The sequence below is a fragment of the Larimichthys crocea genome, chromosome XX (genome assembly GCF_000972845.2).
Source record: "Larimichthys crocea isolate SSNF chromosome XX, L_crocea_2.0, whole genome shotgun sequence".
Classification (NCBI taxonomy): Eukaryota; Metazoa; Chordata; class Actinopteri; family Sciaenidae; genus Larimichthys; species Larimichthys crocea.
This window is the reverse complement of record NC_040030.1, coordinates 6,370,790-6,393,402: the sequence shown is the minus strand read 5'-3', so window position 1 is coordinate 6,393,402 and position 22,613 is coordinate 6,370,790. Positions and strand designations below refer to the sequence as shown.

Sequence of the window (22,613 nt, the reverse complement as noted above, 5' to 3'; positions counted from 1 at the left end):
TCATCTGAAGCGGGTTCTCATTGAGGAAACTGATTAAGAGCTGTTATCTACAGACCTTATGGAAGCGGATCACTGGTTCTGGGTGGATGCGGATGATGTGTAAACACCAGCGGTAGCCCTGGAAGAGGCGAGCGAACAGCCACAGGAAAACTCCCCGGATCTCCTTATCCTGAAACGCACCCGACAGTCGAGTTAGAGTCAACACACACTCACACACACACACACACACATAAACCAGAGCTGAAGAAAAAAATGGAATGAGGAGCTGAACTGGACACAGAGTCTGGAAAACTTCATGAATCCTGGACCTTGCAGATTTAAGCCAGATCCATTTTTGGTCTTTTAACACCGTTATCGTGTCAACAGGAATAAAGCCATCAGAGCAGCAAAGGGGGGTTACAGAACTTCAGCTGTTTTAGACATTTTTGGTTGAGCACATGAGCATTTTGGCTGTGCCGATTGCTTGCTCTGGTGACATCTTGGACTGAGTCTATTGAAACGTTAAGCCTGTGCCCAGAATGTGTCACTGCACAGACTTTACTGGCTACACTTAGGAAGTGCTGCACAAAAAGAAAAAGTCTGGAGCTCATAAAAATAAACTTTTCCATTTGCTTAATTTTCTCTCAAGAAATATATTCAAGAGACTCTGAAATGATTAAAACCTCAGGATAATCTCTTACCTGGATCTTGAGAGCGGAGGCTTGCGTGGAGAGCGGGGGAAAGGCGTGATCAGCGATTTCCAGCTCTGGATCCAAAATCTACAACAAACATAAAGCCGCCATTATTCACTATCTAATTACCTGTAGGAGCTTGTGCCTGCTGCATCATGGGAATTCTGGATAACTCAAGACACAAATTTCTAGTGGCAAACCTCCCAGGTAAATGTGAGGATTTTACATGATTATTTGTGGGTTTATTATGTCTATTAGGTCATATTGTCTTAGTCATTGTGTCAAAAATCACATCCCACATCTTGGAAGCAGGGTGCAGGCTAGAAATTTGCACAAACAAACAAGCAAACACAGAGAGAGAGTGAACGTGACTACGAGCAGGGCCATTCTGAACACGAGAACTCCGATCAGTCAAGACAGGACGAGGAGTTCGTATCTAAAAAGAGAGGCTCCTTCTGTCGTCTGAATGTGGTTTGAGTATGAAAAGTCTGACACTAACCAGAAAAGCGTTACGTTGTTTTTGCTCGGAGAGAGAGTCTTTGCACGACGGCCACAGAGGTATCATGGAGTGATCAAAACAAAGGCCAGACGCGGAGGCTGTCAGAGACTTTTGGCTGCAGCACGTCATGCAGGAAATAATCACAAAGATGGCGGAAGATAAAGGCTGCTGTCTTTATTATGACTGACTGACTGTAACATGTAGGAGGAAATAAGATTTCCCATGCAGTCATTTTATACTAACTATTTAAGATAAGATAAGACAAACTTTATTAAGGGGAGTTTTCTCTTGGGCAGTAGTGCTGCGTGTAGCTACCAAAAACACAATAATAAATGACATACAATAAAAGAGATATTGAGACTAAAGTCATTATCTGAGTATGAAACTGTCTATATCAGGATGAGATTTCAGTCACGTACACAGCTTAGACTATGAGAACGAACATTTTTCACAATTTTCTGTCTTTTTACGGGCAATTAAAGAGGAGATAACCGAAATAATGATAACAATCGTTAGCTGCAGCCCCACTTTACACCATCGCGGCTAGAGAAATGAAGGACTTCTCCTCCACTTATCCTCACTAGGATCACATGTGGCTGGAGCCACAGCGAGAGGCATGGTACAGCCTGGATAGGTCTAGGCTAACGGAGACGAGAGGTGCCAGTCTATTCACAATCACATTCACACCTACGGCAGATTTAGTGTCACCAATGAACCTATTAAGTGCATGTCTTTGCACTGTGGGAAGGAGAGAACTCTACACAGAAATAACCAGGAGCCTTCTTGCTGTGTTTTCTTTCTATACAAATTCTATCTACCTGAAAAGACTTTTGATTTGTAGTCTGGCTGTTAATGTGGGACAACAATGAATACATAAAAATATGACCAATCTAAAAGTAATAAAAAGCCTTTAAAGGGAAGCATCTTCTAGAAAACACAATGATTTTTAGAATTTAGTGTATTAGCGTTAAGGAAAACAAAAGACACACACTACCTTGGAAACAGTGTTTGCTTTCAGGTTATTACATGAGGGTTGAGTTAACTGTAAGGAGAGCGCAGCAGCTAAGCCCTGCTTCATGTTGCTGCCCAACAATCTACAGCATCATCGTTTCTGCAGCCTTCACACAAAGCAGCTCCTATTCTCCACAAGAACATCAGACAATTTAACCAATGAAAGACCCGCTGTACAAACCCCCTGATGGGTTTTCCAGCTTTGTAGTTATCTGTCCGTGTGTCTTGTTTCAATGAGGCAGGTCAGTGAGCTGATCGGACTAGCTGATATACGTTTGAGATACCAGTTTATTCATCTGTGTGGTGTCTCCGAACCCGAGTGAACTCCCCAAGCTCTCCTTCCATCAATGCAGAGCAAGGACCACAATACACAAGAGTCTCCAGGTTATAGGCCATCAAGCACACAGAGCAAGCAGCAAGCAGTGACAAAAACACAAACACAACAACAAGTGGCATGATTTCAATCTATTTCGAGCATCGTCATCTTCGGTATTTAGCTGATGCCCCAGTCAGTGGGTCCAAGTTCAGTGTCTCACTTGAGGACATTTTGGCAAACAGCTGTTGGTAGGAACAAAACAGCAGCACTGTACATATTTTCTTTAGATGGGACAGCAGATCCTTTCAGGCTTTCCTATTAGAGTTACCAGTAAAATGAGGAGGATATTATTGGAACTGGACAAAGTAGAACAATGACAACTGTAATGACAGGGTTCAATCTGACCACATGACACGACACTGTAAAACTTAAATTTAGCCCAGAGGACATGACGTCAATCATTTCCAAAAACAGTTTGAGATGTGAACTCAGACCTTAGCACACAATTTTTCCGCTTTGTGGGAGTCCATCTCAGATGAGCTCGGGCCCTGAGAGGTCAACAGGTTTTTGGATGTTGTTGATATCTGTCTTTCTCTTTGCATGATAGAGTCTCGACTTGTATTTGTAAATGCAGTGACAAACTGTGTTTGCAGAATAGTTTTCTTAAGTGTTCCTGAGCCCATGTATTTAATATCCTGCAGATGTCGACGATAAGATGAACTGTAACAGAGACACTTGTACAAGGCAAAACAGTTCTGAACATGTTTTTCATTGGCTTAGTGTTGGAGTGTCGGACGGAGAGACAAAGTTGAGCTGAATGCATGAGGACTTTTCAGATTTCAAAGCAGCTCCAGCCTCTCCCACATAAACACATAGTACCCTCTGCCTCAGTGACATGACGCCTCTGAAACCTCTGTGCAGCCAGCAGAGGGAAAACTCTCCTCTGCTTTGTGGCAAGTTTATCAATCGGTTACCAGAACTCAGCAGTCGTCAAACAAAGTGAATCATTGTGTTTTGCACGTGACTGCAATCACAACAGCAAACAGATACGCCTCTCCTGGAAGAGATGACTCAGCATCATAATACACGTTAGAAGGATTTTCCCCACGCGTGAGTCAGTGCAGTCGAGAAATAGAGGCAAATAGAGGCAATCCATTTTTTATAGAGGTGGGCGGACATGTTTGTTATTAAATCTTATTTTAATTAGTTGGATTTTGAATATTTTCACAAGGCTGGTTAAGAGCAACAGTGGTGGATGAAGTATTCAGATCTTTTGCTTGAGTAAAAGTATCAATACAACAACGTAAAAATACATTACAAGTTTTTTCGAGTTCTGCAATCATACTTATTATTATCCTTATCAAATCCCTAATGCACTCAAAGGACCCGTGTTTTTTAGTAGCATCTACCAGTGTAGTTGCTGATTTCAATGCCCTTGCCTCATCCTTTCTTTCGTAGCCTGTAGAACAAACTACGCTGGCTGCAAAGCGTGCAATCTAGAGCCAGTGTTCATTTTGTCCGTTCTAGGCTACTGTAGAAACATGGCGGCCTCTTTGTAACTGCCCGTGGTGTTTGTGGATTTAAAAAGCCTCTTTGGACCTAAAATAATAATAGCTTAAAGGAGAAACATCTCTTTGATGGAACTGCTGACAACAAACCATGACTGGGAACCACTGGATTAATCTTTAACAGTATCGTTTATTTTACAAGGTCAACTTGTGTGTTTTATGTTAAATATGATTCTGGAAAGTAAAGTAACCGCGGCTGTAAAATAAACAGAGTTTTTTTGTATTGCAGCACAGCAGAAGTATAAAGTGGAACTGCTCAAGTTGTAAAAGTTGTAAGTAAAGTGCTTGAATGAATGTACTTTCCATCACTGAAGAGGAATGCTCGTGTCAGTGTTACCAATGATCTTTGATAATGACACTTTGATGAGCTGCATGAACATTTATGATTTATTCTATCAAACTAATTACAAAATGTATTTACCACCCTCTTAATGTTTTTATATTGTTTTACAATATTAAGCTTCTGTGAGTTAAGATGTAATATTACTGTATTCCTTTATTCATTGGTAAATATTTCTTTTCTCTTTGACGTTAAAGATTTTGTAGTCATGCTTACTGAAATATCTCAACAACTAGTATTTTATTTTAAATATTCAACAGTATTATTTATTCATGTATTTGTGTTTTGTCTGCCCGTCAAACATTAAATGTAGGATTATTAATTCTCACATTTCCCTAACGTCGCCCATACCAGTTACATCATGCATGGCTGCACACGCTCCGTCTCATTTTCTGGTAATCAGTGTCATAAAAGCAAACACACATAAAGTGAGCTGGCAGCACCAATCTGTGTGAAAATGATTTAATCTGCATCTGTCGGTATCTGAAATCAAGCATATTACAATATATATCACGTTCACCCATTCTTCCTTATTTACACATGACTGTGACGCAACATTTTACAGTTTATCTAACAATCTGATGAGAAGCTGCGGGCAATTTCCAGTTTCATCATGATCCACATACCTGAGGCACTCAATAAAACGAGTCACAACAAATCCCAGTGGGAAGCAGGAAAACGTATTCATTCGGCAAAAGTCAGTAAGAGAATAAGGAAGCTGGAAATATCGTTTGGTAAACCACGGATTAAAAAAAAAAACAGTTCTCAGAAGAGGCTGGCACTGGGATACTGGAAGGGGCTGGAAGTGTTTGGCATTGTTTGATATGAACAGTGCAGTGCAGGAATAGTACCTGATAGGATGTTCTGTACGATGTGTGTGAGCGTGATATAGATGAGTTGGCATCACAACAACCAAACTAAAATGAAACTAAACCCCAAAATAAAAACACAAGTGGAACTAAAATGTTCTGATTGTAAAAGTCCAAACACTCCTGATTTAAAATGTGTGGAAATAAACTAAAGAGAAAAGAACAACATGTCATTCTTAGTTAATAAGTGATTCAGCCCTGAACACAACTGAGGACATCATACAATATACGTAACGTACGTACGTAATATATATGTTGTATATGAAATGTGAATGAACCAGACAGACAGATGATCTAAAGATACTCATCTAATTTCACTTGGCAGAAAATATTTGTGATGTTTGTTGGATTTTAGATCAAACTTCTGTGTTCATTTTGCTTTTGCTATTTCAGATTTAGTCTTTGGCAACGTCATGTACCGTCACAGCTGACGGCATTCTCTGCCGACCTCACCTCATTTTACTGTCCTGCTCCCATCAAAAATCAATTAAACCATTTTAATCTGTAAAAGATTAAACGACTGGAACCAAATAAAAAAAAAATTAAAAAATACACATAGGAGGAAAACAAACCCTGAAGAGCTTCCCGTCATCTGAAGCCATAAAACACCAGGGGGAAATGTATTGCTGGTTAGAAACCACCCACTGGATGTTAATGAGATTTCCCAGTACTCAGCAGTGGTGTGTGTACTAAGGGTGTGTTCAGAGTCTTACCATGGACAGCACAGTCTGGGTCTGCTGGAGGAGTGGTTCAGGCAGCAGGGAGATGTGGACACACTCGGGGATGGTCACCGTGCCGCCGTCCAGGTCTGCGATGATCACGTCCAACTGAAAACACACACACATACACACACTTTTCATCTCTGCATTTGTCTTTCAGTCGCTCTAATCAGTTTGTGTATCCTGCTGCTATGCTTTTATCAACAGAGGTAGACGCGGAGTCTTCTCTATCAACAGCTGCTCATTACAGGACGCGAGCTATCAAACAACAACACACACATTCACTTTTTACGGCAGACAGGAGGAGAGGCTGCCCAAACTACAACCTCTGACCTCTGACCTCTGACAACTGCTCTCGCGTTGCTATCAGGCCGTGTGACTACTGTACAAGACACAGTGCTTCGTTTGTGATGCGAGACAATGGCTCCATCAGGGCGGCACGGCGAGGACCGTGCAGCAGCATGCGGTCAGACAGAAGCGTTCATTACACTCTCATCAGGCTTTAATAAGAACATAAAGGATTTTCTTTGATGGTGACATGCACACAGCAATTATTGTCATGTATATTGGTCGGATTAATCTTGGCACAGTTTGTAAAGAGTAAAAGAATCTACACAGGTAAGCAGTTTATTAAAAGACACATGAACCATTGCTGAATGGGTCAGTGAGTGTTTACATCAAACGTCTGATTAACTGAGGGTATATGGAAATATACAACAGTGCTCCGTCATGTGTGGCCTGCTCCTGTGGTCCTCTCTGGGAGCAAGTTTAATAAATGAATGAACGTTACATTCAGCTTTTAACACTAAGGACGCTTATCATATCACATCACAGCTGGAAACTGGCAGCAGGTGTTCTAGCTGGTCTACCTACACAAAGCATGCTGGGTTATTTAATGATACTGGTTTGTTTGTTTAGTGCTGATGGGAGCGGGGTTGTGTGTGTAGTTGGCATTTTGTCCTCCCCGACTGGCTGTGAGGTGCCAACGTTTTCTGCTGCTTCAGACTGCATCCCTGCTCGTTTTCTGTTTGATTCCTGTCAGAATGCTCTGCCAGTGAGCTCCCATAAAACAACTGTGAAGGACGAGGTGCGCCTTCATCAGGAAATCTAACATTTAAAAGCTGGTTTAAAGTACTGCTGTAGAGGCAGTCCTGGTTCGGTGATCATCACTTTTACACAGTTCACACGCACTTAAATGTTAGGTCTGCACCAACGTGTCCTACCCCTCCTACCTGATTTTATGTGATGATGGAGGACTGTAATGAACAGAAAAAAAGCAGCCCCATCTCTCTGATACCACTTGAAACGGACATGAATAAGGAAGACAATACCCAAAGAATCGTATTGTAGTGATGAGAACCCACCAGTTCTTGCGTCTCCGAGCGAAAGAATGAATTAACACCAATGATGAAGGGGGTGGGCGTGCTCAGGACTTCTAGCAGTTTCCCCGGCAGGATGGGAACGTAAGTGAAGCTGAAAGGAACACACACATAGGAAGAGATTTAGCTTGTGCATCTGTTACTCACTTCGTTTTTTCTCTGCCTATGCGTTGGATATGAAATGTGTCTGAGGAGTGGAATAACACCTGTATTTGAGGGGGAACATGATGGCCAGCAGTCCTCGGCAGGCGTCTGTTAGTCTCTGGTAGCTGCTGGACAGGAACAGGATCTTGTGTTCGGTCAGGGCGGCACAGAACAGATACAACACGTTGACTATACCTGAGAGAAAAGAGAGCACGGACAAGGAATCACAGGAAGTCATACATCATTCTGACGTTTTAAAATTGGATTTTCTGAGTTAGATTCACACAAACGCGTGTTCATACCGAGCTGTCTGAAGAGCTGAGCTACACTGCTGCCACTGACAGGAAGTGAGTCATCGATGGGGGTCTGGATAACTTGCCGGTCGCCAGCACCTAACGTTATAGTCCTCTATAGATTAAGAGATAGAGAGGGGGAGAGAAAAGAAAGATTGAAAGTGTGATGTGAGAAAGCCAGAGAACAAATGCAGCTTCTCAGAAAGATCAGTGGTTTAATCAGTTGTGCACGTCCGGAGAGCAGCGTGAGTCAGCGACAGAGAGATGGAGGATCCCAGAAGCTTAGCAGGTACATCACAAATAAAACACAAGCCATTCAAGCTGATCGGGACATGAATGGAGCTGGACAGGACTCCATGCCAACGACCTTACTGCAAAAACAACACCAGCACCACCACGTCAATGAGCCTTTATGGGAGTGAGAGATCCCAGCACACAGGTGTGGCAGGTGGCAGGTATCATGCGCAGGCCATTTTCCACTGCAGTCTAATGTGCGCACAAAGGGAAAGGAGACTGATCAAGGTGAGTCTGGATGAATAATTAGTTTAAGGGCGTGAAGCGCATCCTGGGATAACATCTCTGTGGGAACACTTAGCTGATCCGACATGCAATCTGTATTTTTACGGGAAATTCTCTGATTTGCACTGCATCGTGTCTACAAAAACGTCCTCTGTTACAGAAAACGAAACTGGAAGTCTGCTCTGCTCCAGACAGAAGACAGAGCCAATAAATATTGACTTGTGTGTGGTTTGGATAACAAGCGTATCGGGGAGCTGAATTAGGGACAATTTAGTCTCCAAAAACATAAATCAATATGATGCGAACACAATAAAACACTGTATACAGAGGCAAGATCACATGACTACTGAACACAGAGTACTTTGGGGACATGATTTCTGGTGTACATGAAACACATTTTTACCATTTCTACTTAGAATTAGCACAATAATAATTAATAACCGGTTACGCTCTCCATCGTGTTCCCACTGTCTTGTGTTCAATTATCAGCAAAATCAAAAACCCACACATTTTTCTCACACAGTCACAATTTCGTGACTTTGTGCACAGAGAAAGGACAAACTGACATGAAAGCACAAGTATCAACACGTGGTCTATTGTATGCCAGTACACATCCAAGTCGTGCTTTAATCTTGCCAGAGGTTTTTTTTTGAGCTTCCCAAACCAGTTTGAATCAGCAATTCATTTCTGAGGAAAAGACAGTCAGTATGACTGTGTGTGCACTAGGCGAGCTGGGAGGGAAAGGTGCAGCATTATTTTCATGCTCTCTACAGCAGCAGCAGCAGCAACAGCGTTAGCAACCACAGACGAGCTGTTAGCAATTCAATACTGTGATCCGACATCTGATCTTCACGTGTGTTCAATTCATTGTTTGGATGTGGGGGTTTGGCTGCAGATTTACATGGCCAGGCCATTAAATTAGCTCAGGCAATGCATGCCCAATGCAACTTACAAAAGAATTAATCTAGAAGTTATGAGGATGCTACATAAAGCTGTGTCATTATTACAATAATGGACTCTTTAGGCTGAGAAACAAAAGGAATGTTGTTGTTAAGTTCTCCTCACTACATTGTGTTCTGCGAATGCATCCTGACTGATGCTGTCCGCAGTATGCTGATCTGAAAGTCTCCTGTGGAATCTGAATCTCAGTACTGTTTGTAGTTTTACTTCCAGATCCTGAACAGAACTGCAGCGGTCACATGAACGAAACAACCCAATTGACTGACTGTCTGAATGTTTGGGCATCAAGACTACACGGGTTCAGAGGCCTGTATCAGATGTGGGTCACATATTGAGTATGTATCAAAAGCATTTTGATCGGTTCTCCTGCCACAGGAGAGGCGCGTGGATTGGCTGATGGGGAAATGGGTGGAGAAAAAAGGAAGCTGAGGAGAAGCCTGAGGCTGATTGGTGGTGAGGGGAGAATGAAGTCAGGCTGGCGTACCAAACTCTCCTCTCTCTCCTCTTGGCCCGGCTACACAAGCACCCAGCAGACACACACACACACACACACACACACACACACCCGCAGGATAAGACAAAGGTTAGAAACAACAAGAATGTGGGCACAGAATGCCCAAACTTGACAACAATATGACAGTAATGTATCAGCATGGCAACACAAGTAAGCTGCACAAACAATAAACATCATAAACATGAACTGCAGGACGGCGGCTGTGTGAAAATATAAGATGAGTGCGACATGAGAGACACACGTGCAAAACAAAGTAAGGCCGCCGTCTAGCATTCGGCGGCATGAAAACAGCAACAGATGATTCAGCATGTCATTTCACTCCTATCTCCAACACAGAGGGCAACAACGGTACACATGCTGGTGAGTTCATTTTACATACATATCATATAGTAATAATGGTAACAGGAGAAAAGAAGTATGCAGATGACATTACTCTAGTACTCTCACTACTAGTGAAGTTCACTGTAGGTGTTTCTCTCACACAGACAAGCACATATACAAACACACATTGCATGAAGGTACAGAGGTCAAACACAATGTTTGCTTTGTCTTATGAGTTCAAATAAGGACCTAGAGGAAGCTATAAGAAGTCCTACATCCTCACATGGTTTTAAAGCTACACTGTCACAGTAACTTTTGAATTCTTCTGTTCAAAACTGACCTCAGTTTGGCTTTTACAAAGCCATGCTTGACTGCTTTAAAACCATAACGGTTAATCAAACTGATACTGCAATCCATTTTCCTGCACTCAAGTCACCTTCCAGCCTAAAAACTCCCTGACACGCTGCAGTGATAGTGGGTAAAAGGGGAGAAGCTTAAGTTCACAGGCTACGTGAGAGAAAACGCATCCTGACCAAAAGAGCGTGACTTTCAGCACAGCAACTTGTGCAACTTGTGATTTTCTTTCAGTTAATGTCTTAAAGTTTTAATGTGTTGCTGCCAAATCAACATCTGAGTCTGAGAACTTGGCAGTGTGACAGACGAGTTTCCAGAAACAGGGACTGGAATTCCCTCTGTCATATCGGCTTATTACAGAGACAGATTTGAACTTGTTCCTGTAAGAGCTCAATCACTAATGGATGCTAGGATGACCACTTGACTTTCATCCATCCTAAACAGAAGTGGGGAAATCTGACACTGCGACACACACGCAGGTCATGGGTTGGCGTTGTGTACAGACTGCAGGGATTTGTTGTGTTGGACTTTGCCGAGAAAGGATGTATGAGGTCTCAGTGGTGTGCTGCTTCTCTTTGTTAAACAGGGTGGACTTCTGGTTAGTAACATCATCCTTCTTTACTTTGTAATCCACCATTCCTCATCTCAGGCCAACAGCCTTAGGTTCACTTCCCATTGGAGTTGAGTAAACTACTCCGATAAATGAATGAACTATTGGAACATCCTGCAGGTCACCCTGTCCTGTCATACACATCTGTTTAGTTATTTCACAAGCTGCACAGCAGTGCTGCAGTGATGTAAGCGATATAAGATCTCTCCCTAATAAGATGGAGAAGCTAACAGCGCTAACCAGGCTACAAAGGACATCTGGAGAGCGTAGCATCACGTAGCCTCACATGCCTCACAGAGAGGTGGCACTTTAGACTTCTTTTTGCTTTCCTGGACAGCTTCCAGGAAAGCAAAAACTACCTTGTGCACACGAGCTGCTGTAACAAGTGAATTTCCCAAGTGTGGGATCAATAAAGTCTATTTTATCTTATCTTATTAAATTACCCCAATCTTCCACATTATGCTTCAACATGTGTGCCAAGAGAACTAGGGACTTCCACTGGCTGAGCCATTAAATGAGGGGCAAAATAATCTATTTGTGCGGCTCTTCTGGACTTTCCAAATGTTAACGGACCGAATGGATCAAAGTTTTAGGGAAATTAGCCACAGAGACCAAAACTGTTTTTTGTACCAGGCTGTAAACATGTTTATTTCTTCTGTGAAGTTGGACATTTTAACAAGGGGACTTATCGAGACTGACTCGTTCTGTAGCCTGCCTCAAGTGGACGTTTGTGGAACTCCAGTGTTTGATACCTCAGCATAGGCTTAACTTCACAGCCACAGAGGTTGCTGCTTGCTGCCGAGTTATGATTGGACATCACTTATTTGGGGAGGGGTTTAGCAATGATCTGTTGAGAGCAAAAGGTCTTCTTTTCTAAGCATGTAATGCTACACACTGTAAGTTTGCTGGATTTATGCCATTAGCAGTCTCTCATGCATCACTGTTGGCTGACAAATCATGTTGGGTCATTTTATGGAAAAACGCTTTTCAGGGTTCTAACACGCAAACGTGTTTTGATGTTTTTTTGTGTTCAACCTGGAAGAAAGTGTTTTGAATTTACTGCACGATTATGTAATTCTAACCACTTTAACCAGCAGATTTTCACAAATACATCAAACAGCAGGGCCCTGCAGGCTGCAGGAGGTTAGAGGATTGTCTGATTGCTGTGTGACGGTGTTGCTACGACAATGCATCTAATGGCACAGATGATTTCAGTGTCATATTGCTGCAGTCACTCTGTTGTGTGTGTTTGGGCCGAGGTTGGGACGTTAACAGACACCCTCTGTGGTAATGACAGACATTAAGTGTGTGATAGGAAGCTCCTGTATGATTAAAGTTATAGGAATGTGTGTGAGTGTGTGTTACTCTTCTCCGAGAGGCCAGTCCTCTTGAATCAGACGAACAGAACTGTTTGTGCTTGGCTGGGTAGCAGCAGTACAAACTCATTTGTAAAGGGCCTCAAGGAGTTGTGTGCTTATTTAAGGGGAGAGTGTGTGTGTCTGACATTTTACATTGCATTATGGGTAATTCACATCTCTAAAGGACTGAGCTTTAAGGTTGGCAAAAGTGTGTTAGTGTGTGAGGAGAGCTGTGTGTAAGCCTCTACTGTTTGGGTCTGTATGTGTGTTAATACTGATTAGATCTGATTCTCTCATTCAGACACTGTGATGCCCGGTAGGAGGCCATCTGCCATCCCATATGGTCACCCAGCAACTGAACTACGACCTGCACAGCAACGGGCTTCAATGTGTGTGTGCGTGTGGCTGTTTCAGAGAGTGAAGAAACAACATGTGACCAATCTTCTCAAATGCATATTGATAGCTGCAACAAATCAAGTTGACAACAAAAATAAGAGTAAACAAAAGAACTGAAAAGAACCGAAAATGATTAACATGATCTTGTGGAAAGTGATGACAAAACACACAAAAAAAAGCAGGTCAAAAACAGCTGAAGCGCCATCAATCACGTATGATTTGAAATGACTGCCAGAACGAACGCATTCCTTAAAAGAAAAGAAAACATCTCCGCTTTGTTTGATTAACAGAATCAATAACATCGAGCTGGCTGTTGATTGGTGAAGCTTGCAGAACGGTAAAGTTACCTGGAGACAGGCCAGCAGCCAGTCACAGGCCAGGGCCTGAGGAACCTTGTCTAAACTACAAACTGGGGACTCATTTATCTGTAACACAGAGGAACCAGTGTACAGTAGAGTGCACAAAAATGACACACATGGGTTACAACATCTGGAAACCACAGTGGGAGGGTTCAACTGATGTGCATTTAGAGAAAACAGACACTTCCTATCACGTGAAGAAGTGTAAACAGCCAGACACCATTACACTTATTTTGTTTAGTTGCACAAAAACTGATTTAAAAAAAATAAAGATATATATATGTGTAAAGAAAATAGAATTATTAAAAAAAGAGACAGAAAATGTAATGAGAAATAAGTTGTTCAAAATGAACCAAATGTGTTCACACAACACTGCTGGTGTATGTTCACGTTATTGACTTCAGCATGAAGGAAAAACACTGTTGCTCATTGGTTATTTCACATATCCAGTAAGTATGCAAACGTATTTGAAAACCTAAAGCAAACACAAACATGTTTGTTTTGTTTCTCTGGTCAGAACTGGAAGGATTGTTGCTCACATTGCTTGCATTTTTTTCTTCTACATCTGTCAATTAGACTACGTGTTTCGTAATGCTTTGAAAAGAATGTCTCCCAGTAAACCCACAATAATACAATTCAACTGAAATGATGCTAAAACGTCTAAACTGAAGCGTCTTTACAGGATAGCTGACTGAGCTCAGGAACAGAGATCTTCTGTAAAAACCAGCTCTGGGTGGAGAAGTATCATTTCAAACCTCATGGATGATTTAATTACGCATGCACAAAGAAATGTCCGAACCCCGACAACAGCAGCTGATATTTTTCTGCTGTATCGAGCTAACGCAGCAGCTTTAGCGATGCCAGCAGTCAGAGCTAGCTGTCCATGCTGAACAAGGGCTGCGCCAAGCTCTACTTCTCTACACTGCTTTACTGCCTGAATAAGCTGCGCTGCTGAGCAAGGCATGGGGCAACATGAGGACTGTGTGTCGCTCAGCAAAAGCCGAAGAGTTCCAACAGTGTAAGAAATGAGACTGAAGGATGGTGTCACTGTTTATCTTCACTCTTGGTCAGCTGTTCAACAAGCTTTAGTCTACAGGACGTCAAATCATGCGTTTGGAGGACGGTGTGGTTTGTTCAGGCGTCTGTGTGAGAAAGAGATGAACGGTCTGCAGTTACCTGGGAGCCTCCAGCGATGGGGATGACACAAGTGAGGAGATTTCCAATCACCGTTTCCAAGGGGACAGACAGGCCATCTACATGGACGGTGTAGATCAGACCCAGACAGTTCTGTTCGGGACAAAGACATCAACATAATATTTTACAAAGAAGAAAAATTTGTTTAGCTTGTTTGCCGATGATTGTGATATTATTTTACAGTCTTCAGAGTGTTCTGTAACATTTTACTAAGAAGGAAACATCACTTCCCTGATCCCTGTTTGCGTGTCCCAAACAATCATAAATGTGTGTGTGTGTATGTTTGTGCATGTCATACCCTGAACACCTCGGTGTAGTCCAGTCGGGACACCAGCACCAGGCTCTTGGGGGCAAAGACCTGAGCTGATTGGACGACGGCCGGCCCCTCATCCACCTCATCTGCCTCACTGGCCTCAGCCTTCTGCAGCTGAACACAGAGAAGGACACATGTAACTGCAGCCGCATCAGGCTGACATAAACACTCCAAACAAAGAATACACACACAGAGTACACACTGAGTTTATTTGCCCTCACCAGCACATGCTCTAATATGCTTCCAAAATAGCATCTTGATGACACCTTTTAAATACTCATTTACTGCATCTGATGTTCGAAATGTTGCTAATTCAAAGATATTTTTAAATATGTGTGAATCTCAGGAAGGATGTTAATAGCAAAAAAAGTATGTGTCATGTGGTGTGTGTTGACCGCTATGCCCAAAATAGCCACACAGCCTAGCACCAGTGTTGAGACAAACAACTGAGCCACTGAAGAGCTGAGGTCAGTCCCACCTGTGAGTTGTCCAGGCCCTCCCAGAAGGTGAAGCAGGCACAGTAGTGACGCTCCGAGTTGATGTCAGTCAAAACCGCTACAAAGAAGGAGGGAGACTGCCGCTCGGGAACCAGCTGCCAACCGCTGGGCTGACAGAACTACAGAGGAAGGTGGAGGAAGTGAGAAAGGTGGTGGAAGAGTCGAGGGGCACGAGTTGGAATAAGATGGTGATGGAAGAAATGAGGGGGGAAAAAAAAGATTAGTGTACATACCAACCTGGGTGACATATGAGACAGCAGTGGGTCACATGTTCTTACATCACCTCAGGGTGATTCACCTGGGCTGGGCTATCGTTAACGCAACAAACAGGTTGTGAAAACTTTCCGTCCGTTTTAATTACACGACGACGAACCATGTGAGGAGACGTGGAAGTACATTTTGTTATCATTTATAACCACGTTAGTGTGTCAGTTTTAAATATTTACTTTAAAAACATGAAACGTTCATAGAGCAATCAAGACTGTGGCAGTGTTGAATGAGTCGAGTTAATATATATTAAGTCAATATTGGCACGTTATTCATCAAGTTGCCTCACCGACTTGATGACTTCATCTGAAGTTGGTCTATAGCTGGCATGTGTAAACATGTCACACTTGATACACTCTGTCGTTCATCTCATCCAGCCAGTCCTTTCACCAACATGTGAATCCGTGCTCACTCAACACTTTCTCATGTGAATAAAGTTTCAGCCGTGGATTTACACACATTTAGGAGGTAGAGCGGGTGTTCCACTAATCAGAAGATCGGTGGTTCGATCCCCATCCTCTGTATGTCGAATATGTGTCCTTGGGCAAGATACTGAACCCCAATTTGCTCCCAAAAGGAATGTGTATAATTGGTTTAGCTCCTACAACTGATGAGCAGTTGGCACCTTGCATGGCAGCCATCAGTGTGTGAATGTGTGTGAATAAGATATGTAGTGTTAAAGCACCATGAGTGGTCAGAAGACCAGAAAGGCCAATGAGGTTAGTGCGGATGGACGGATGGATAGAAGAGAGGGATGACATGACAATCCTTCAATACTCTGTTAGGTAATTTGGCCTTGTGAGTCAAAACTTCTTTTTTTTTTTTTTTTTTTTAAATCAGGCAAACAGGGTTAGATGAGTCCAAGATGGTCCTCGAGTGTTTCCTCACTTGTTGGTGTAAGAAAAATCTGTTTTCTTCGGTCTATAAATAACCTGAACCTCTGACAAACCACAGAACCAGCTTCATTAAAGGCATAAAAAGCTTCATTCAAAATAGCAGCGCCGTAGAACTGCTGACTCGCCGTATTTCTGATTCCACATACTCACTTATCCATAACTGATACTCTAACATTTAGCAATAACCACACAACTCAAACACAAACTCTCATCCAGCTCAGAGTGTGATGAAGCCCTCCACAGTCTCGCTCTAAACCACCGAGCTGCCCGGGGAATTGAACCCCTAACCCTAACTGGGTTAAGTGTCTTGTTGTAGCCACTGAGCTTCACTGGAACATGTCTCTAAGTGTTGACTTACCAGCTCTATGCCTTGTGGGAACGGGCTGTCCTCCCAGTCTTTCTCAGGAAACCGCTGGAGAATGCGACCTTGACCTTCACCCTCCACTGCAAAGAGACACAGAGAGGGACACACACAGAGGTCAGTCCATGTTGTCTGTTTGTTGCTTTAAATGAGCTTTTTAAACCGGACCAGCACGCTGACGTCTGTTGCTTCTTCTTCTTGTGTTTTATCATTTGGACGTGGGCCACTATGGATTCAAATAACCGTGTTGAAAGAAAATGGTGATGATTTATGAGATACGTGCTACAGATAGAAATCATATTACAGTACTCAAACAGTGACAGCGACAAAGACGTTTGTTTGGAGGAGGATGCCTCACCAAACTCAACTGTTCTGAGAGGTCCAAGCAGAAACCTTCATCATCTCTGACCTGAAGTGCTGCGTGTACAGCTGCTGTGATCGCTTCAGCACTGGCATGGACAAGTTACTCCTCATCTTACTTAGCAAAGGAAATGAACTGTCAGCAGGTCACCATCAATCATGGCTCCCCAAAGAAATCACTGCTTCTAGGTTTCAAATGTGAAAATCATTGGGTTTGGATTGTTGGTCAGACAAAATGTCACTCTGGGTACTGAGAACTTATGATGGACTTTTTTCACTGTTTTTATTTAAGTGAGTAATATCGGGGGGTTTACAGGGGATTTTGGTTGCTGAAAGTGAAAATAGTCACCAGATACTGATCTGGTATGTATTTATAAGTCTGCATCATAATGAAAATGTGACATCAAAGTGTTTAAAATCTCTTAATGTGTTTCTCCATTGTAGGATTCTAACTCTTCTCAGCAGCCTCTCAGAACCATCCTGAAACATAAATTCAACCTTTACTAAAGTCAGCCTAAACCTTTAACTTTACTGTCTGTGTCATCTACATTTGCATAAAAACACACCATTCAAATAATAGGGAAATAAATGATTGCATTTTTATTGAAATATTTGCATTAATAGCTTTATTATGTATTATAAGCAGCTTACTTAAGGCACGTCTGGTTCTGAATGTAACAGATTAACTTTTATTTCATGTGTCTATATTGTTGTGCTGGTCTGTAAATGAGTCCAGATCTGCCTGTTGAACAGTAGAGAGATGTGTTAAATGCTCATGTGTTGCTGCTTAATGAGGCCATTCCACCGTTGGCCAGGCCCCGGCTCATCACAGTGGCACAATGACACAGCAAAGACAGACTTATGTAACCGCACCACAAGCCCGTCTTTCAGCTTAGTTCCATCTGAAGCCCTGCAGGCTGCTTAATGGCAGCATTCATCCGGCACAGAGAACACAAAAGGATGTAAACGTCGTATGAAAGTGCACAAAGCAAAAATATTGTCCTGTGCTAAATAAAGGAGAGTGTTTAGACCAAACCTGGACAGTTTGGACTAAATGCTGCCTCCGAGAAAACAACAGAGAGACTGTGGGCCTTTACCCAGGGAACTAAAACAGAAGCACAGACGCACAGAGACAATACACAAACAGAAAGTAGGCCAGCTCCCAAAACACACAGGGAAAGTCATCCCCTCTCCCTTGCGAAACTTGGAATATGTGGGCACTTGTGGGAGTGGTGCTCTGGGATCAAGTCATCAGAGACAGGAGGTTAATTTTCTTTTTGTTTGGAGACGACTGGCCCTCATTCCTGAGCCCCGACCCGCTCTTTAAGTGTTCTGCAATCAACAAAAAAATCACAGGAACCTGGAGGGGGAAATGCCATGAAGTGTTTGGTTTTTTTCTAATTTCCTTGAAGCTGAAACAGAAAAAGTTTGAGTAGGTGCCAATTCATTGGGCATCGCTGGCCACGCAGACTTGTAGACGTCCTCGTCAACCTCAGACAATTAAATAAAGAAAATATTTCACATAGTTTATGTCTGTGAGCTTGCGCACATACCAGACCTGAGTGTAAGCAATGAAAACAATTCATCAGCGGTGTCATACACGCTGCACATGAGCAACATGTTTAATTTTGATGCGTAAAAAAAAACTATATTTAAAGCAACAGGCTGGCACACTATAATTAAAAGAGATCAAAAGAATTCAGTCTGCTGGTAAAAGAGACTTTGTTATGACACCTAAGAACATGTGACTTAGCCAGCCCCTTTGGTACACTCTGATGAATCATCATCAAGAGTTGATGCATGCTGGGACTTGATGTCACCTTCCAACTCCCTCCTCAGAGATTTTAAAAAGCAACGTACATGTCGCCTGGCACGGCCTTATGTTCTGTAACAATATGTTGTCAGTGGATGACGAGCTGTAGGTGTGTCAGACACACACACACACACACACACACACACACACACACACACACACACAGAGTGTGATGGTGCAGATCTAGGCGGGTGCAGAGAGGCTATCAGCCAATGATAAGGCAGGGTGGGGATTATTCAGCCTGTTAAAGCAGCCAAAGGAGGAGCAGAGCCAAGCGAGCCAGAAAATTAGTCTGCTGGGAGTGACACGCAGGCTTCACGACCGCAGACACACACACACACACACTGTATTTCTCTGAACCCAGAACAGTCCATGCACTGGGCTGCTTCAGAGAGAGGTATGCAGGGAGACTCCTCATCACGAGAGGCAAATTTTCACTCTAATCAGATGTAAGGAATATGCGTGTGTGTGTGTCTGTGTGTGTGTGTGCAAAAGGAATTTATAGAATGTAAACAAGACTCAAAGGCTTCCAACAGACTTCACAAAACCAGTAATTATACGGAGAAATGAGAAGGCACCGAGCGAAGCTGAGGCTGTGCCACGGTCAAAAACCAGCTAATTACAACCATGGCACATTTCATCCAGCACACCACTTTCTAAACATTTGAGTTACACTAAAAGGACAAAGACAAAGATGTTTCCATTTTATTTCACATGACAACTCACAACATGTGTTTTTTTTATGGTCAAGCTGCCCATCCCAACTTCACTGTAGCCAGAGAGTCTGATTGTTGTCTGGTTTTATTTATGTCTGTCAGAGAGCAGCTCCTTTCTACACGCTTCAGAGCCTGTCACAGAGCTTTAAGCGGCGAGTACAGGCAGGGACCCACATTGAGTTTCTTAGCCAGCATTAAAAATACCATTAATTAACAAGTTTTTCTATAATAATGCAGGTTTATAGATGCTCTCAGTCTGTTTGTTCAGTCCTCCTCTTCGAATACAAAAAGTACAACACACAGCTGTTAAACAAACAGATTCACCTTTTGCCTCAGGTCTGTGTACATCAGACCATTTGCTGCTACAGACTGATTAACTGTGTTGGCCTTGACGCTTAAGTTAGCAGTGCATAAAAATCAATTCAGCTTTGCAACCAAAGATTCACCTCATTTGACTTGAATCTCTGCTCTGTGGGCGAGCTGCTCAGTCAGCCTAGTTCACCACCACCTCAACACGGGTCACCTGCTTCTACTTACAAATGCATAACTATATAGATTATTTCTGATTAACTCCAGACCAAGCAGCGACCTTCGTGGCTGTGAAATGAAGCACCAAAAACTGCAGTTCCTTGAATGTCCACTTGAGGCTGGCTACAGAACATGTCAGTCTCCATAAGTCCCCATGTTAAAATGTCCAACTTCACAGCAGAAATAAACATTTACAACCTGGTACAAATACCAGTTTTGGTCTCTATAGCTAATTTAATGACAGCTGAACTAAGGGTGAATTTTTGTTTGAGCACCCACTGTCAAGTTCACAAACGATCCACATCTTTGCTAATTTTTAGATCAGCTGAGAGGCGGAAGAGGCAGGACTGCCAACATGGCGGTTGCAAGAGGCCACATATTGTGAGCTTTAAAACAGCTCTCCAGAAACCTGTGGGTGACGTCATGCATGCACCGTCCTTTCTTTGTACTCAGTGCTGCAGACACATCTGCTCAGACGGTCGGTGATCTAGTGTGGTTCTATCAGCAGAGCACACACTTGCAGTTTGCAGTGCTTGCTCACAGCAGCCTGAATATTTCTAATGCAAGTCCTGACCAACTGTGCCAACCTTGGACTCATAAAAGTAAAATAAAATTATAGGTCTGTAACCACTCATTTATGGCCACTCTGGGCCTACAAAAACGCAAGGTAACATCTGCAACACTTGCGTGCCATGAGCTGCAGCAGGCAGGAGAGCACAGGGCACCGAACAAACAGAGAGCTGGAGTAATATCACGTCCGTATCACCTGCTGGCACTGCTTACAGCCGGACTGGAGCGACGACTGGCATTAAGCAAAAGCCAGATCCGGTGTGATGCAAACTCCAGACTTTGATGGACGCCGGAATGTTTGCTCTGAACTCTAACCCTTTCAACGGGCGAGTGTTTGTCCTGGAGGTACAGAAGCAAATTTTGAAACCAGTGAAACACTGGCTAACGTCACATCGCATGTCTGTTTAGATTACTGGGTTTGGTAGCAGATATGGGATGCTGCCAGGTAAGAGTTCAAGAACTTCTCAAGGACTTTCAAGGTACCTGAAGCACAAAATTCACAGATTCTAAAAGTATTTATCATCACAGCTAAATTGTTACTATTAATACAAAATAAAGTTTCCAGAATTGCTTCATAGCCACAGCATCAATCTATATTGTCACTTAGTTTATTTTAGCAGCTCCACATGAACCTTCTATGTTTTGATCAAGAACAAGCTGTACGACATCAATAAAATTCTACATCACAACTCCCTACAAAGAAATTACATGCGGAAAGGGAATAACATACGAGAAAGAGCCACAGGCTGGATTCGAACCCTGGGCTTCCGCAGCAAGGACTGAGCCTTCGCACATGGGGCGCCCCAAACTGTCATCATGTTCAAGTTTGCCACAAACGTTTGGTCTTGCTTCCACTAACAAAGAGGGATTTTTGTGACATCTGAACGGTTAAACTCAACTCCAAGTGTCTTGAATCCAGATCAAATGTACACTTCACATGCATCTCTGTTGGCCATCTGACAAATCGAATAAAAGTCACGCCTCCTGATCACACTGAATTTGTATGTATGAGCTTTTAAAAATGTAAAAACACACAATACATTCAGAGAATTGCATTTATTTCATTCATTGCATTGACTCATGTTGGTGAGAGCATGTTTCATTGTCTTCACAGCAACTTAGGCCACCTTCTCACCCACGCAGGTCATTCAGTGGTTGACCTGACTCGGGATCAGATACGCTACAGCGGCTCGGTGTGTTCTTGCCTGTTGGCTCCTTACGGTGTGATTTTAGTGGAACTTAAGCTGCCGTTCTAACGAGGACAGAGGTGAACTGAGATGAGGCGTGCACATTCAGCAGCCAAGACCAAAGCCAAGACCCCGATCATGTGGTCATTTGGGCTGTTCCAACACGCCGGCTGTGATTTCCCGCATGAAACACACCTTCATTAAAAGATATGACATGACACAGGCGTTACATTTACACAGGTTTTTTATAAAAACCTGTCAACATTTATAGATATTGTCTGAAAATGGAGTACAGATCAAATAAAGAGCTAAATCTACCACCAGAGCTCAGCCATTCGGCACTGTCATGCTTTGTGGGATTCATTATTGTGACTGGAATGTGTCTTTGGCTGTTCACACTCGCTTGGATCAAACTACCCGTTTATTAAATCTAATTTTTTCCAGGTCCTGCAGAAATATCATTGCGTGTCACTGGACTGACCCGCTGTCTGTTAGCAGAGCAGGAGCCCAATGACAACTGCACAAATATTTAATGGCTTCAACGTGGTTTAGGAAGGAAAACGAATCAAAGTGCTGAATAAGCAAAGGAGGAAAGAATCTGTGACAGCACAGCAGCGCTGAGCTAGTACGGTGGCCTGCAGGGCTCTCTGTGAGAACATGCTGCCTGTCCTTTCTTTTCATACGGAGACTCACTTTGACACTTTCTTTGTG

At 42.8% G+C, this 22,613-nt stretch overlaps 1 protein-coding gene across 6 annotated transcripts in view; it reads right to left on the bottom strand.

Annotated features, from left to right (window-relative positions):
* The window catches only part of sbf1 (SET binding factor 1), a 57,295-nt gene that overhangs the window by 19,501 nt on the left and 15,181 nt on the right, over window positions 1-22,613 (bottom strand). For 3 of the 6 annotated variants that reach the window (XM_019257864.2, XM_019257863.2, XM_019257866.2), the window contains exons 2-13: window positions 16,726-16,811; window positions 15,186-15,323; window positions 14,693-14,821; window positions 14,377-14,487; window positions 13,189-13,266; window positions 9,773-9,802; window positions 7,819-7,924; window positions 7,579-7,711; window positions 7,358-7,466; window positions 5,988-6,101; window positions 681-758; window positions 56-169 (exon numbers count right to left, since the gene is read on the bottom strand). In XM_019257864.2, the coding sequence (XP_019113409.1) occupies window positions 56-169; window positions 681-758; window positions 5,988-6,101; window positions 7,358-7,466; window positions 7,579-7,711; window positions 7,819-7,924; window positions 9,773-9,802; window positions 13,189-13,266; window positions 14,377-14,487; window positions 14,693-14,821; window positions 15,186-15,323; window positions 16,726-16,811 (1,226 nt within the window). The remainder of the gene's footprint in view (window positions 1-55; window positions 170-680; window positions 759-5,987; window positions 6,102-7,357; window positions 7,467-7,578; window positions 7,712-7,818; window positions 7,925-9,772; window positions 9,803-13,188; window positions 13,267-14,376; window positions 14,488-14,692; window positions 14,822-15,185; window positions 15,324-16,725; window positions 16,812-22,613) is intronic. The other 3 variants (XM_019257865.2, XM_010736922.3, XM_010736923.3) reach the window with 3 other exon arrangements.